The 16,929-nt window shown below is 34.8% G+C and overlaps 1 protein-coding gene across 2 annotated transcripts in view; it reads left to right on the top strand.

The window, feature by feature from the left end:
* The window catches only part of LOC107196620 (cAMP-specific 3',5'-cyclic phosphodiesterase 4D-like), a 359,569-nt gene that overhangs the window by 221,645 nt on the left and 120,995 nt on the right, over window positions 1-16,929 (top strand). Inside the window, exons 1-2 of one of the 2 annotated variants that reach the window (XR_003043655.1) lie at window positions 702-972; window positions 10,798-10,928. Coding sequence is in view for 1 of the 2 variants with exons in the window: in XM_015599426.1 (XP_015454912.1) it covers window positions 10,887-10,928 (42 nt within the window). In the remaining variant the exon portion in view is untranslated. Of the gene's footprint in view, window positions 1-701; window positions 973-10,797; window positions 10,929-16,929 lie in introns of those variants that run through there. The other variant, XM_015599426.1, reaches the window with a different exon arrangement.

The following is a 16,929-nucleotide window of genomic DNA, read 5'->3' as shown; positions in this document are numbered from 1 at the left end:
TTTCTTTCTTTCTTTCTTTCTTTCTTTCTTTCTTTCTTTCTTTCTTTCTTTCTTTCTTTCTTTCTTTCTTTCTTTCTTTCTTTCTGTGTCTGTCTATCTATCTATCTATCTATCTATCTATCTATCTATCTATCTATCTATCTATCATCTATCTATCATCTATCACCTACATAATGTTTTTCTTATTTTAACTAGAGAGGTGGAATGATTCATGTTTTAGAAAGTACCGATTGTAATTTGTAATGCATGATTTCTAGAATACAGTCTGTGCATACATTCCACAGTCTTCAATGATAATGCCATTCGAGGATTTCTCAAATTTTAAAAGTACTCAAATAGTAGACTTTAATCTGATATAAGATGGAGAAGTATTTAAAAAGAAAAAAGCCTCAATGCTTCAGTGAACTCCATTTTCTTTTGCAATAGTTAGATGCTAAAACCAAAGATTTTGTGGGGGATTGTCTTGCCATTATTTTGTTTTCCATCATGATGACTCAGAGGTTTTTGTCCTGAGGCTCTCAATGGATCTGTTATAACTTTGCTGGCAATGACACATCCCAGAGGCTCCTTCCATCTTAGGCCTCAGGCCAGCAGAGTGCACCATGCTGTCCTATGATTCACAGGACAAAACTGCTCTAGTCACCTCCCACTGCCCAGGCCTGGAAGGGTACTATCATACAGCAGTGGGAGAATACGGTTAGGAAAGTTGTTGAAAAGAAGCTTCTGTTATAACTTTCCTCATTGCAGCAGGAAGCTAAAACCAGAGCAGGGTATTCTCAAGTAACAGATCCTACATTTGTGAGGGATGATACAGAAAGTCCCTGGCCCTTTATTTAGGTAAAGAGTTGTATTTTAGAGAGCTGAAATTATTTTGGATAAGGAGAAAGGACCCAAAGCATGGAATTCTAGAAAGAAATGTAATTTACTTGTGGCCAAACAACTCAGCTGGACTATTTTGAAATACTGGTCAAGGTGAGTGTTGAAAGAGAGGATATTCTGGCATTTTCATACCCTTGGAAGTGAAGAATTGGGCTACCTTGGGAGCCAAATGATGTACTTTTATTTTCCAAAATGTCATTTATTTTAGAATACTTTTGTACTGACATCAAAAGTGGCTTGTTCTCTTATATAAGTGTGATTGCCTGTATATTATTCATTCAACAGGCATTTACTGACCATGTTTTTGGTGTAGAGTTTTATGGCCATCTCTTCCACAGAGACAGAGGTCTGACCGGATATATAAAAGAGAAGAAAGGAACTGACAGTCCTTACTTTTATGTTCTTTTTCTTCTACTTGGGGAAAAACATCAATATATGAAATGGCATTTGAACAACTTAAAGCAAAGTGTTCGCAAGAGCAGAATAGCTCAGAACAAGCTTTGAAGCCATTAAGTGTATGAATCACTTTCTGCCTCTTCTGGGTCCCACACCAGCTATTCTGAGCCTCTGTCAGAGCACTTAGTGCACTGTACTATTTATCTTTCTCCCCCACTAGTCTGTGTGCTCTTGTAGGGAGAGATTTTATTATATTTATCTTTGCATCCCTGGACCCAAGCACAGTTCATTGCTTACCACAAGTGCCTAGTAAATGTATGGTGAATGAATAAGAGAAACTGTTGCTATAATTTTGGGGGAGGAGAAGGGAATAGAATTATGGTTTTGTGTGAGTATAAACTACAAAAGGAGATATTTGATTCTTTTTAGTCTAGAGACAAAATGTGCTTTCCTTCTCATAATTCTAGTCAAGGGAAATAGTTCAATTTGGTAGAATTCAGTAAAAATTTATTGAGCATATGTTATGTTGTGAATATATATACAAATATGAAATGTTTTCTACCCTCAAGGGTCTTAGAGTCCAAGGCGGCAGTGAGACACAGAACATTTCAGTATAATTTGACAAATATGCAATATACTGTTGGGGCCATACAGAAGGCATTATGGAACAATACTGGTTCAGGCTAGCAATGGGGGTGTGGCTTGGGATATTGGAAGAACTAGGAAACTCAGGAGGAGATGACACCTCAGCTAAGTATTGAAGTAAGAGTAGCTAAGTAAAGAAGGAAAGAAGTGCATATGGAGAATAGGAAGAGGAAAAATCTCTCAAGAACAGGACATAGAGGAGGGAAACAGCATGGAATGTGTGCGGAATTATACTGATTCAGTATAATAAATGAGTGAAATATGATGTATGGAGAAACAAGCAGGCAGTATTAACAACAAGGAGGTACCTATTAGGTACCTAGTAGAAGGTACCTAAAATGGTGTTGATAAAAGTCTAAAAGAGAACTCGTAGTAGACCTGCAAAAAGAGGATGGAGCTGAGAAATATTTGCGAGATACTCCAGCAGGATGTAATCACTGATTTAATGTGGGTGATTAGGGAGTGGGAGGGACTTAGGGTTTTGGCTTGGGTAGCTCATGATACCATTAACTGAGAGAGAGAAAGGATAAAAGAAGAAACATTTTTAAATGAAGAAAGAAAAAATGTTGAGTTTATATGGACATGTGTTTGAGACGATTGTGGATTTTCTAAGTAGAGATGTTGGGCACGCTTCTGAATGTATAAATTCGAAGCTCCAGAAAGTTAAAGTATGATATCTACTTATACATACACATTGTTAGTATATATATATACTATTAGAATAGTGTGTGTGTGTGTGTGTGTGTGTGTGTGTGTGTGTGTGTGTGTGTGTATATACACACACACTATTCGAATACATATGTCAAATCAAACAATGAAAACTAATGGATTGCCCAGGAACATAATGTAGATTTTTCAAGTGCCAATCAACAGAATGGTGTTCTGTAAGCTTTATGAATATTATTTGAGGAATTGGTCAAAAGTAGATTCCTCTGTACATCTCCTGGAGGTTCTGATTTATTAGTGGAAGATCAGTAGTCTGTCTTTTATAGAATTCCTCGGATAATTTTGATATGCAGTCATGTTTTGGAAGCACTGAAAAAGAGTAAGGACAGTGGTATTTATATTTAAGAGGTGAACCAAAGAAGACTCACAAAAGTAGAAAGAAGTCAACAATCACACCCAGCAGGAAACAATATCAGAGCACAAGGGAGGAAAGAGTTTCCAGAAGAAACAAGTAACAGTGTTATAGTATGGTGGTCTAGTCAGAGAATTTGTGAAGAGTTTGTTAAACTTAGCAATATGGAAGTCTAGAAGCTTTCAAATGAAATTGAAGTGTAGAAGGAGCAAATCTAGGTTGCAGTGAATTAAGAAGTGGTGGTGAGATTAAAGTTTAGTGAATTTAATAGACAATTTTTTCAACAAAATTGATTATGGAGAAGAAAAGAATGATATTTAGAAGAGAGAGAATGTAGAGTTAAGGAGGGCCTTTTTTTAAAACAAGAGAGACTTGAGAAAATAATTAGAGCTTTAGGGAGAGAGCCAGATAGAGTTAGAGCAGATATGGAAAGGGAAAATAGAGAGTAGGTAGAAGCCACAACTGTACATAGGAAGAGGAACACTTCATCTTAAACAGGAGAACCTCCCTCATTCTTTCAAGAAGTTAAGCAAAAATAGGATGGGTTAGATAGGAAGCTAAGATGCGTGTTTTGAGAGTGTTAAAGGAGGTCTTAAGGAAACAATTAGAGGGATCATTTTTTTAAACTATATTGATGTCTAACCAATGTACTGTTTACTTGAAACTAATTAAAATAAATAAGTAAATTTATAAAAAAATTTTTTTTAAATCTTCTGCAATAATCAAAAAATGAAAAAGAGGCTTTAAATAGTTCAAAGGGCACGCTTGTTAAACCTAAACCTAGATAAAGTGGTCAATTGTAATTTATAACTTTTTGAATATTTCTGTTGCAAATTGTACCAGACATTTCCTCCCCATTGCATTTTTTCACTTTATAATACATATGAAAATATTATATGGGTCGAGCTCTTGTTTGTCCTACAAAACCCAAGTCTCTTGTTTGCTGATTTAGTTCGTTATTCCCATTTTCTAAGTTCCATGTGTTTTGCATTTCTGGAAACTAGCATAGGGGATCCCAATAACTGTTTGAATTTTTAGGTGAAGTAGAGCCTGAAGAAGATTTTCTTTGGATAGTCACCATAACTGCCTTCCCACTCAAAACAAAACAAAACAAAACAAAAACAAACCAGTCAACTGAAGGATAAAATAGCAGGATCAGCCAGAGAGAACTTAATTTTTGGCCATTCTTTTTCAACTGAGACTTTTCTTAGTCTATAGATTCCCCAAAGGCAAAGGCTAACATTATATATAAAATAGCAAAGTTGGACCCTCAAAAACAAAGAACTTAATGGACAATGCAACAACTTCCTAGAACAATCAGATCAACAAAAAGTTAGCATTTAAAAGATACTTCGAAGTAGGAAGAGAAGGTTAATGACTTGTTATATGTTCATTCAAATACTTTCTTTTAATTTGAATTTTAAGTATTTCTTTTCCCCAGATGTTGAGAATTTAAGAAGCCAAAGAATACAGAACAGAACCATCCGTATACTTGTACCTAAATACAACTACATTTTCCTATATTTCTTTCCAGTCTTTTCTCTGTGCATAACTTTTTATAGGATCATACTATCTATACAACTTTAAGCCTGTTTTTCATTTAACATTATAGCAGAAGCATTTTCTCATGTAATTAAAATATCTTGTACAATGTATATTTTAAACTATAGTACATTATGAAATTTCTCTTATTTTAGCTATTCTCTTATTGTTAGATATCCAAATTGTTTCCAAATTTTCATTATTGTAAGTAGATTGCTGAAAACATCTTTGTATATAAAGCACTTTCTATATTTCCAGTTGCTTCCTGAATTACTATATAAAAAATACATAATTCCATAATAATTTTGGTACTTGTTATCAAATTCCTTTCCAAAGACTTATGTCAGTATAAAGCTAGTAAGCAATATAGAAATTTGATGTTTTATCATGTATGCACCATTATCAAGTATTTTATTTTAAAAAACATTAACTTTACTAAGTTGTAGGCAAAACAAATAGAAACTTTTAGATTTTAGTTTCATTTCTTTGATAAATATTGAGATTGAATATTTTCTACATTTGATATACTTTTATTTCTATTTTTACAGTACCTATTAAAATGAACATATTTTTCTTATGGATTTGTACTTATATTTTAAAAGTATATTTTATTAAGTGATTGCTAAGTGTTCAACACTATTTTAAGCACTATGGCAAAGGCAAAAGAATGATAATGAATCACTCTCAACCTTAGGAATTCGTATTTTATAATCTTGTAACTTGCAGTATAGAAAAGGTTTTAAAGTGTGCCTTACTCAACCCACAGTTAAGGAAGTAAAAATTAAACCCATAATATAATTAATAAAAGAATAAAATATAGTAGATGATTTTGTGTGGCAACATAGCCTATATGGTTGGGATTCAGAGAAAGTAGAAACCTATGTGACTTGGAGCAGCAAGGGAAGTTGCCATTAGAAGGAAAGATTTTTGCCGGACTTTGAAGAATAGAAAAGTTTAGAAAGATGGAGAATAAAACATTTTAAGAGCATCGATTTAGGGATAGGAAGTGGAAATGAATATGTAACAGATGTTGAGGGATTAGACCATTTAGACTAGGGAGGAAGGTTTGTGTTGGGGAAGAGAGTGTAAGCTAAGGTCATATAAACATGTAAGTCACATAACACCTGTATCCACTGGTTGACACATCACTCTAGCCTCTGTGAAGCCCCTGCAGATGTAGCTGAAGGTGCACTTGAGAGCATAAGCTGCAACCTGATTATACAGGGCCATCCTTGGGTTATAAATAGATTGCATTGACTTTAGCAAGAATTAAGTGTTGAACTTTGCTAGGCACACTGAAAGGTGTACCTAGATTGCCCTATAGAGCAAGTTTTAGGATGAATTTTAGAAAAATCAGTGCACAGGGCAACATCATCAGTTAGAGCACTGGGCAGGGAGTGCAGAGGCCTTTGTCTAGTTCCTGCGTTATCTGTCCCAGGCAGCTCTGTGATCTCCGGCAGATTACTTATGTTCCTATACCTCAATTTCCTTATTTGTACCATGAGCTGTTTTGATCTCAGATCCAGAGGAGCACAAATAAGGGACAACCATCACAGGTCACCCTGGAGAAAAGAAGGAAGATGTAAAGAGCAGGAAACCTTTGCTCTTTAGATCTGGACCAAGAAAGAGTCTTTTCTCTTAATTCATGCTTTAGAAGTCATGAGGAAATATCAGGGACTTTCATCCTTTGTCTCTGTACAGATTTAGCAGAGGGACATTGGGGAGAATGTCCAAGTTACCTGTCTTATGTGTGGAGAAGGCAAATTAGTGGGCACTTCAGAGCCTATGGCAATAATTCGAACTTTCCCATGTAAAGTCTGTTTTTTATCCCCTCATATGCTTCTTTTAACTTTTTGAGTATTTAGTTTTTGCATTGCTGCCTCCTAGTTTTTTGGTGGATGATTCTTGACAAATTGAGTTTGTTTTTATTGCAGTTCTTTGGGGTTGTCTTTTACAGTGATCAAACTTTCTTTTTTAACGTATGCCATATCTAATAATTTTAGGTTAGAATCTAATCAAGGAAAGAGACTGTCTATTTTGGTTTTGCTCTGAGGTTTATTTTATGCAAAGCTAGAAAACTATAACTTGATGAGGTGGGGGAGACACTAAGTCAGTGATAAACTGATTATCCTTTGCTCATTCCTAGGCATTGCACCCAAACAGTCCTTTCTCCTGGATCTAGAAAAGTTGGTGGTTATTGGAGAGATTAGTATGGTGCCCGCCCCATACGTGATGCTCAATAAATGTTCTTTTTTAAATTAATGCACCTAGGTGACTTTATAATTCAGCAATTACTACACGCATTGGCACACTTGATGTTTAATGAATAGAATTAACCTATATTTGCAAGGAAATTTATAGTTTCTGAAAAGCTTTCTGAGACATTATTTAATTAATTCCTATAACAACCCTGTGAGGTGGACTGAGAAAATATTGCTATCTCTACTCTACAGAGAAGCAAGCAACTGGTAGAGAAAAAAAGAGGAGCTTTTCCTAATACCATATAGCTTGTGTGTATGACACAGGGATGAAAGTGGAACTTATTTCTTCTGATGCCCAGTTCATGGCTTTTTCCACTATATAAATTCTTAATCTCTAGGAAAGAACTTGTCTTAACTCCCCTATCCTTTCATCAAAGCAGCAAAATTTATTCAAGTGCTCCAGCTCAGATTTCATCTTCGAATGTTCCAGCGCTATCTGTCTTACCTGATTTTTTCTGTTCATTTTTATTTCTAAAGTGTTCTCCCTGCAGGAGTTGACTCTTCTTCCTAATTAACTTTCATGCGGAAATTCCTTTCGTAATGAAATTGCACGTGTGTGTGAGTGTTCTCTCACCTGTTTTTTTTTTTTTTTAAATAGTGCACCTGGAGGGAGAACGCATTTCTGCTGTCTTAATAGTATGTCTTTGATGATGGAGAAATTTGTAAGAACTAAGATAACTGCCTTCCTGAGAATAAGCCTTTCTTTCCCCCGCCACCAAACAGTCTTTGGTTTAGGCACAGCTTTGATATTTGCAGAGGTTACCACTTGCTGATAATTAAACTGTGTTGTTTTGTAATATTGGTAACAAAGCAGGGTAGCAGGGTAGACAAAAACATGGACTTTGGAGTCAGACAAATCAGGTTTGAATCCTGGTTCTGCCATTTACTGGGCAATTCAGTTAATTTCTTGGAGCTGATTTTCTCTTTTGAGCAATGAGGATACTATATTAATGATATGTACCCAGGAGGATTTCTGTCCTGGGATGCTGACCAGTGAGGTGTAGAGCAACAGCTTCCTTTGACCTCTGGCTTTATTGCATTTGGCAGTTGGGAGTCCTAGCAGGAGATCAGAGGGAGGCAGGAGAATGAGATTATGTTCATCTTCTCATCTCCTTCCTTTCTGGATCATCTGAGGCTAACTGTCCTAGAAAATATCCTCCCTTTTTAAGAAAGTACACTCTATGACTCTTTCCTTGTAGGTATTGGTGACGCATCCCTCTCCTTGTCTCTTTAGTTTGGGGGATGGTAAAAACTGCATTATTGCTAGCTCCAGGAACTGCACCATCCTTTGTGGATTCCTCTGCCCTATTCACATCTTCTTAAATAGTCTCTTTACTAAACCTTCCTTTAATGATCATAATATGTTGTCTGTTTATTTCTGGGACCATAACTGGTATATTAGTTATGTGCTAGTTGAAAGCACAATTGCCTAAGTTTGTTTTATTTGAGGGAGTTTGGCACTTTTGAGTATTATTATCGCTTAAGTTTGTTTTATTTGAGGGAGTTTGGCACTTTTGGGGGAAAAATAAGAATGGGTTGTTGTTGCTTGCCATTTGATATTAAGAGAAGGAAAATATAGTAATGAAGAATGATGATGGAGAGCCAAGCATTCTCCTAGACACTACTTTATACACATTAATTCATTTAAACTCAAAATACACATGAGTATTATTATTGCCTTTTTGCAGATCTGGAAAAAGCTCAGAGAGGTTAAGTAACTTACCTAAAGCTACACAGAATGCCATTAAAGAGCTGAAATTCTAATCTATGCCCATTTGGATCCAAGGTCCATACTGTTTTAGTGAGGCCATGCTGCCTCCTAGGTAGGTATATAGCTTGAGAAGTGTCATCGCATCAGCAGTTTTCAGTTAAATTCATTTGTCTGTTTCAACTTCTACAGGTTCCAAATTCCTATAGGAAAGTATCTCTTAATGATGGTCTTTAAATCATGTCAAGGCAATTTTGTTAACAATCTCATTAATTTAGCAAACATTCGTCTGATCTTATTAATTTGTTAACTTGAAACCATTGAGTCACTAACCCACTAGAGGCAACTATTCCATGGTCGCCTCTAAGGGTACTCATTAAATGCTGAATAAATCATTAAATATTTTGAACAAATTTTTCTCGGATAATGTGTAAACATCCTACAGCATTTAGCTGGATTTTATTTATCTCCCTCAGTATGGAATATTTAGTTCACAGTTTATATAATTTCCGTCCTGTTCTTAAATTGATCTAGGTAGATAACGTAATTCCACATTTTCTGAGAACGGATAAGTCATTTGGTAAAGATGACTTAATTCCTGGAGGTATACTAGCTGAGAACTTTGCATTTGTGTATCAGCTCTTACCTCCAATTTCCACTCCCTTAAACAAAAATCTATACACACTCAAAGAAATATTATTTATCCTAGCAACTCATATTTGATTGTACATTTTTCTCTAACTTCAAGCGAGCATTTTCACCAACCTCAGAAGAAGGTTTTGTCCCTCAATGCCCTTTGCATCCCCAAGTTGCATGTAGGCATATTTTTAGCAATACTAAATACTATTTATCTGATTCTAGCTGCACCTTGTTGCTGTGGGGCTCTGGACTCTCCAAAAATATCTTCCTTTTATTCTTATAAGTCTTGAGTGGTTATTCACATGGGTTCAAATCAAATTTTTATCCTCGAATGTATGCCATTGCTGGTTGCTGGAAAGTTCTCTGAAGGTCTCTCTCTACTGGTGTGGGGTACCATTGGGTTCCCGTGCTGCTTAGGGCTGGCTTCCTCCTGGGGCCCACACTGACACTGTGTTCCATGGAGTCCTCCCTCCTTCTATTTTGTATACTTTTTAAAAAGTATCTATAGTTGCTTTGTTTTATTTTTTAATGTATAATTCACACTACTCCGCACTTTGACATTTTCAAATCATTTTAGCAAAACAAACTCCTTGAGACCTTGTTCACTGTTACTCTTTTTCCTAAAACTCAGACACAAGTCCTCTGAGAAGCTTAGAACAAATTCAAATGATAGATGCTTATGCTTATGTTACATGCTTATGTTAAAATTATGCTTATGTTAAAATCATAACCTGTACCTACAATGTCAGCCCACACCTACAATGTCAGAGTTTTTGTGCTTTGGTCAAGCCTGTTTGTTTCATCCCTATTCCCCTTAGAGTGACTTCTTTCCTAAAAGATGCTTCAGCCTTCATACGAATATACCCTATGAATTTGTAAGCCGTGGCCAGATATAGCTGAATATCAGAATGAACACAACACAATAGCTATGCTATTTGCTTTTTCTTCTAAGATCAAAAAAGAGAAGCTCCTTCTCGGTGTCTAATGGAAAATGAAGGTTAGGTAATGAGACTATCATGTCATTCAAGTGGCAACTACTCTGGAATATTCTTTGAAATAATAGTTATTGCTTGATTAGGTAAACCGTTCCTCCTAACCATTCCTTACAATCTCTTTGAATCAAAAGGGTAGAAAACTCACTAAATTTACTGAAAATCCACTGGGATAGCTTCCGTGTATTGTGAATTATGGCTAAGTAAACAGGAGGCCATGATGTAGTGATCAGAGGGCTTTCAGATGCGTGTAAGAGTCCTCTTCATGGTGAACAAGGCTACCCTAGTGATCCGTTAGTGGTAAATTGAGGGATGCTTAGCTGTACCAGCAAGAATTAGCACCTATACAATTCAGTATGCTTTTTCGTTACGTACGTGTGACTTTAGGTTGTGGCTACCATACTTATTTTTTAGCTACTAGAAATGTAGACTTGAATATTTATGGCAAACGGATGGTGCTTGAAATCTCTAACTTACATTTAACGAAAGCTGTTTTGGAAATATTGCTTGGGTGTACTTTTATTTCTTTAAACACAGTACCATTTTAGCCTGTTCTGATGAATAATTTAAGAATTACTGTCTTAGTCAAAGACAGCATTTCGAAGTGCACGTGTTAATCATATACTTGATTAAGTATTTCCTTGCCTTTCTCTTCAGAATGCCAGTTGGCTTTTGAGTGGATAATTGTTGCAGTGTGAACACTGACGTTGGAAACAATTATTGCCCATTCGAATTAAGACACCACCATGAAAAGAAATTCTTGTGATTTGCTTTCTCGGAGCAAAAGTGTAAGTACCCTTTGTTTTCAATTCTTTTCTAAAAATGTATACACATAACTTTTTACTGTTTTCTTTGAATTTGAATACTGTCCTATCATAATCAGGCTTGTGGGAAACCCTTGGTCAACTTTCAGTTCTCTGACTGTGCACAGCTTATTGACAAGTGAAGACTTGTTTGTCTTTGTGGCCTGGTTGATATTTAATGGGAATTCTCTTTCAGCCAGTTTATATGCCTTACCATTCATTTGTATAAGCCCACTGGTATGATTTTGGACACTCTGATTTTTGGATATATGTTGGAATGATATAATTAAAATTGAAATGGAAGAAATTTATGTCTTATATATCTAACTTTATGGGAAAGTCCAATAGTGTAAATTAAATTGAATATCACTAGATACTTCAGTTAATGACATTCTGAACGTTCATGAATACGGTGAATGCAAACACTTATCAGTGGGGCATCTCTTCCATAAGCTTTCTATCCTGGTATATATCTTTAATCTTTCTCCTCATTTAAAAAAAAATTAAGTGAACATCCTCAGTGCCCTGATGGAGATTAAGCCTTATTTCCAATTACATAGTGTTAAGGTACCAAGTTAGTGATAATTTTTAGATTTCTGTTAACTTATGAAAGAAAGCATAAGCAAATAGAGCAACTCAAAGGAAGCTATACAAAGCAGGGTCGAAAGTAGACCATTAATTTCTATGAGACAGGCTCTAAGAACATGGCCCTTTGTTCATTTACCCAAAAGGAAAAAAGGCATCAAAACAGATGTAGTTGTGACGTAGGAACATTCATTTGCAGGCATCAGAAAAACCACAAATGCAAACACATTTTTCTAGTATGGAGACTCTTTGTGTTACAATCAGTGATTCTATTGTGATGGCCGGAGGCCATATTTAATTCTATCTGTAGAATTACCACCATCCAGCTTTTAAGTAAAGTAACACAGGAGTATATGGAGAAGGAAGTTTAGTGAATCCAAGAGAGTTTCTTAAAAAATGAGGATATACCTAGAGGCGTGCCAATTCTTTGTCTGAGTGCAGACTGTGTTTAATTAACAACCAAGGAAATTCATTTGTTTTCCTAGTTGGTATTTGGTTGTATGTATTAAGCATAAAATAAAGAGCCATGGCTTGGAGCCTGGAATTCCTTCTATAATCATACAGTTGCTCATTGTAAAAGGAGGTGACCTGCATATAAATTACCAAACTGGAAACGCATTTTTCTGTTACTGAGTTTTTCTTATTATAAGTTAAATATGAAAGCAAACCATTCACTTAATGCTTTCTTCTTTTACTAAATTTCAGAGATGTGATAAATATGTGTGAAGGCAAAAAGGAGAAATTTTGAATAATTAAAAATATATTGTTAAAGATTTCCCTGTTCTTGTGGGAAAACATTCTAAAAGCAATGATTAACTGATCCATGACTTTAAGGAATTAGAGTACTTAATGATGCTAGGAGATTTCCTATTTATACTTGCTTAATGCAAAAATTTTTATCTTGGAAAGGCTTACACTTCCAGATTAAGAGAAACTGAGTTTCCTGCATTTGTGCAAATGTAAACAGTAAAGCTCTCATTTTACTGCTTTGTAGCTTCCTGAAAATCCACTGGCATAAAGTGCTTCCACTTAATTAAATGACTCTAAGCAGGAGATTACCATTTATTAAAGAAAAGAGCCAGACTTTTTGCCTAGTTAGTTGTCACTTTGGAGTTTCAAATATTATTTTGCACTAGTCTAAAAATGTCATCCCCGCCCCTTAAATCTTTGCCATAACAGAATCCAAAATTATACAGTTAGAAGTAGATGTTTCCTGTTTTTGATGAGGAAATTTTAAACGATTAATTTGATTTAGAATCTTAGAATGTTTTTCTTTGGCTTTATGACATTTGAAAATCCAAAGAGAATCTTCTAAACGTTAAAATGGCCTCTGCTCCTCCCTGCGTGTCTCTGTATATCTTGTATCTGTTACTGTGAAAACTTAAGGCATACAAAAGAGGGAAAAAAAAAGACTGTCTTTGAACAATCATCTTATTTATTTCTGAACACTAAAATCAGTGTTCATATTTTTCTCCTTACATTTAAGACTTGGTGCAGTGCCCTTTTTAATGATTAATGCTCTGGATTATTCCTTTATTTGGGAGGGATCCATGAAAAATTTTAGCTATAAAAATATAAACAAAGCATTTTTTACTTAAAGTGAGAATTTGCTAGTTTTGAGGATAATTTGTAGTTGTGGTGGGTAAAAAAATGGAGGAACCAAGCATATGGACAGTACAAAAGTAAGGCATGTTGAAGTGTAGTGAATCCAAGAGAGGTTCTTAAAAAATGAGGATATACCTAGAGGCGTGCCAATTCTTTGTCTGAGTGCAGACTGTGTTTAATTAACAACCAAGGAAATTCATTTGTTTTCCTGGTTGGTATTTGGTTGTATGTATTAAGCATAAAATAAAGAGCCATGGCTTGGAGCCTGGAATTCCTTCTATAATCATACAGTTGCTCATTGTAAAAGGAGGTGACCTGCATATAAATTACCAAACTGGAAACGCATTTTTCTGTTACTGAGTTTTTCTTATTATAAGTTAAATATGAAAGCAAACCATTCACTTAATGCTTTCTTCTTTTACTAAATTTCAGAGATGTGATAAATATGTGTGAAGGCAAAAAGGAGAAATTTTGAATAATTAAAAATATATTGTTAAAGATTTCCCTGTTCTTGTGGGAAAACATTCTAAAAGCAATGATTAACTGATCCATGACTTTAAGGAATTAGAGTACTTAATGATGCTAGGAGATTTCCTATTTATACTTGCTTAATGCAAAAATTTTTATCTTGGAAAGGCTTACACTTCCAGATTAAGAGAAACTGAGTTTCCTGCATTTGTGCAAATGTAAACAGTAAAGCTCTCATTTTACTGCTTTGTAGCTTCCTGAAAATCCACTGGCATAAAGTGCTTCCACTTAATTAAATGACTCTAAGCAGGAGATTACCATTTATTAAAGAAAAGAGCCAGACTTTTTGCCTAGTTAGTTGTCACTTTGGAGTTTCAAATATTATTTTGCACTAGTCTAAAAATGTCATCCCCGCCCCTTAAATCTTTGCCATAACAGAATCCAAAATTATACAGTTAGAAGTAGATTTTTCCTGTTTTTGATGAGGAAATTTTAAACGATTAATTTGATTTAGAATCTTAGAATGTTTTTCTTTGGCTTTATGACATTTGAAAATCCAAAGAGAATCTTCTAAACGTTAAAATGGCCTCTGCTCCTCCCTGCGTGTCTCTGTATATCTTGTATCTGTTACTGTGAAAACTTAAGGCATACAAAAGAGGGAAAAAAAAAGACTGTCTTTGAACAATCATCTTATTTATTTCTGAACACTAAAATCAGTGTTCATATTTTTCTCCTTACATTTAAGACTTGGTGCAGTGCCCTTTTTAATGATTAATGCTCTGGATTATTCCTTTATTTGGGAGGGATCCATGAAAAATTTTAGCTATAAAAATATAAACAAAGCATTTTTTACTTAAAGTGAGAATTTGCTAGTTTTGAGGATAATTTGTAGTTGTGGTGGGTAAAAAAATGGAGGAACCAAGCATATGGACAGTACAAAAGTAAGGCATGTTCCCAGTGGCTATGGCCCTTGTAGTCTACTGTGGGAGATAGACATTCATTAAAGAATCACATCAGTGACAATTCATATATCTCCTTCCCTAGAACGAGTATCCTTCAACCTGTCCTCATATGTAATGGTCTCTTTCTTCATCCTAGAATGTAGACTTCCTAAGGACAGAGGCCACATTAATTTAAAGTAAATCAAAGTGCTTATACTAATTAAATTGAAAATGTCTAAATGAGTCAAATGTTATTAATATTAAACATTATATTAGAATAAACTTATAGGCATACTTTAATAATAAGTGAACCTAAATTACAACATCTTAAGACCAATATATGGTTTCAGACATGACAATGAAAGAAATCTACAAATTTAAAAAATGAAAAGCTATCTTATAATAATAATGCATCAGTTGAAAATGATAGAAGGCAAATAATTTAAGCTTTACATTCCTGACTCACATTATTGTTGCAACTGATTACATCATTTGTTTTTAGAATACTTGGTGTTAATATTTATTTCTCATAAAAATGGTTTTACTGAATTTTATAGGGCTTATAAAGTTTATAGAGTTTCTGATATATAATTGCTTCTTAGAGTAGAAAGAGAACTAAAGGTGTTCTGACTCAATCATTTTATTTTATTTTATTATTTTACTTTATTTTATTATTTATTATTTATTTTTTAGGCCAGGCAACCCTTGGTTGACCTCATAGATTGCAAGGACTTTGTCAGCTTACAATCTCTTATTTTTTTTTATTTTTTACTCCTACAGCACCTGGTATTCCTAGGTGGCTTCACATTCAAGTAGTAACCAGGCCCGACTTTGCTTAGCTTCTGTGATCAGACAGGATCGGGCTTGTTCAGGGTAGCATGGCTGTAGACACTCTTATTTTATTGATAAAAAAATTGAGGTCAGGGCCTGGAGAGATGAAATGACTTGCCTGAGAAGTGGCTTGGTTTATTTGGGGGGAAAAAAAAAATGTTGCCTTTAAAATCTTACAGAATCGAGTTCAAAATTTGGCTCTTTCAACTTTCCAGTTGTGGGATATTTAACAAGTTTCTGACCCCAGTATTCTAAAGGCTGATATGGAAATCACCCTTTAGAACCCACAATGTTTGATATATCAAAGGTATCTAAATGAGTGCTATCTTTAGCATTGCCTAGACTCCATAGCTTGTAAGTGAGACTCCCTGGGTTCTTTTTCCTCTCTGATTTTTAAAATGTAGTCAAAGCTCAGATTTAAAAAAAGACCAAAACTCTTGCCCCTGTTAATCTTTTTCGAGTGCCTGAAAAATACCAGTGTTGGAAACACCATGTTGTCCAAATTAAGTTCTATAAAAACTAGAGCATTAAAGGAAAAAAAAAGAAAAGAAAAAAAAAGTCATAAAAAATATCAATGATTAGATAGCATCTGCTTTTTTAAAAATGCTGGAGATTTTGATTTAATAATAATTAGAAAAGGAAAAAACCTTCATCTAGTAGATAACTTTTCTTGAAGTATTTACTTCCAGCAGGAAATGTTACAACAGAAGTTTCTCCCATAAGTTTTGTGGTATGAAGGCTTTACCTCTTTTTAAAGTTTTCAAGCTACCTCTTATTGGACTGACATTTCATTTTCACAGGTCTTATCAAAGTTTTCTTGTGACTGCTTGGATTTTTACACCCCTTGGGGTGCTTAGGATCACATTTGTGTTTTTCTTGATGCTGGTTCTTTGTCCATACACCGTAAGGGCAGAGCATGAATAAGTTTCTCTCTGTGCTAATCTTCGGAAGTGCCTTTACCATCTGTGAAAGCTGGGGGCAATTCTTGCTGTTCTGACTTTTGCTTTAATGAGACTGAACAAGCCCCATTTGTACAGCAATTACAGATTTTAAAATTTTAGTATAAAACCATCCTATCTCAAAAACATAATTGATGAAATGAGGCTTGGTAAGGTATTACTCTACTATAAGTTTAATAGCAGGAAAGTCTCATGTTGAAGGGATGCTTTATATTTGCTTACTATTCTGAATTGTAATAGATCAGCTAATTTCTCTGTTGAAAGCTTGCCTTCTCCTTCCTCAGATGTGTTTTCATGAAGTCATTTAATTTAATCTAGTGCCACATTTAGTTGTAAACATCTAGGTTTTTTTCTTCCACCTACATAGCATAGCAATTTAGGACAGAAATAGACAGTGTAATTAATAAAGTAAGTAATTTTTTAAGGCTATTAGAAAATTTATGAAAAAGCTTTATAGTGACAACTCTGCTTTTAATAAAATAGTTTAATTTGCTACAGTGGTTAAAACTTTACCCCAGCCCTTAGCAACCTGTGTTAACTCTATTGATTCTTATCAGTCTTTCAGTACCAGCCAAAACGGAGCCATTTACAGTGACC

The sequence above is a fragment of the Pteropus alecto genome, unplaced genomic scaffold, assembly GCF_000325575.1.
Source record: "Pteropus alecto unplaced genomic scaffold, ASM32557v1 scaffold70, whole genome shotgun sequence".
Taxonomy (NCBI): Eukaryota; Metazoa; Chordata; class Mammalia; order Chiroptera; family Pteropodidae; genus Pteropus; species Pteropus alecto.
The sequence above is the reverse complement of the archived record's forward strand: the minus strand, read 5'-3'. Positions and strand labels throughout refer to the sequence as shown.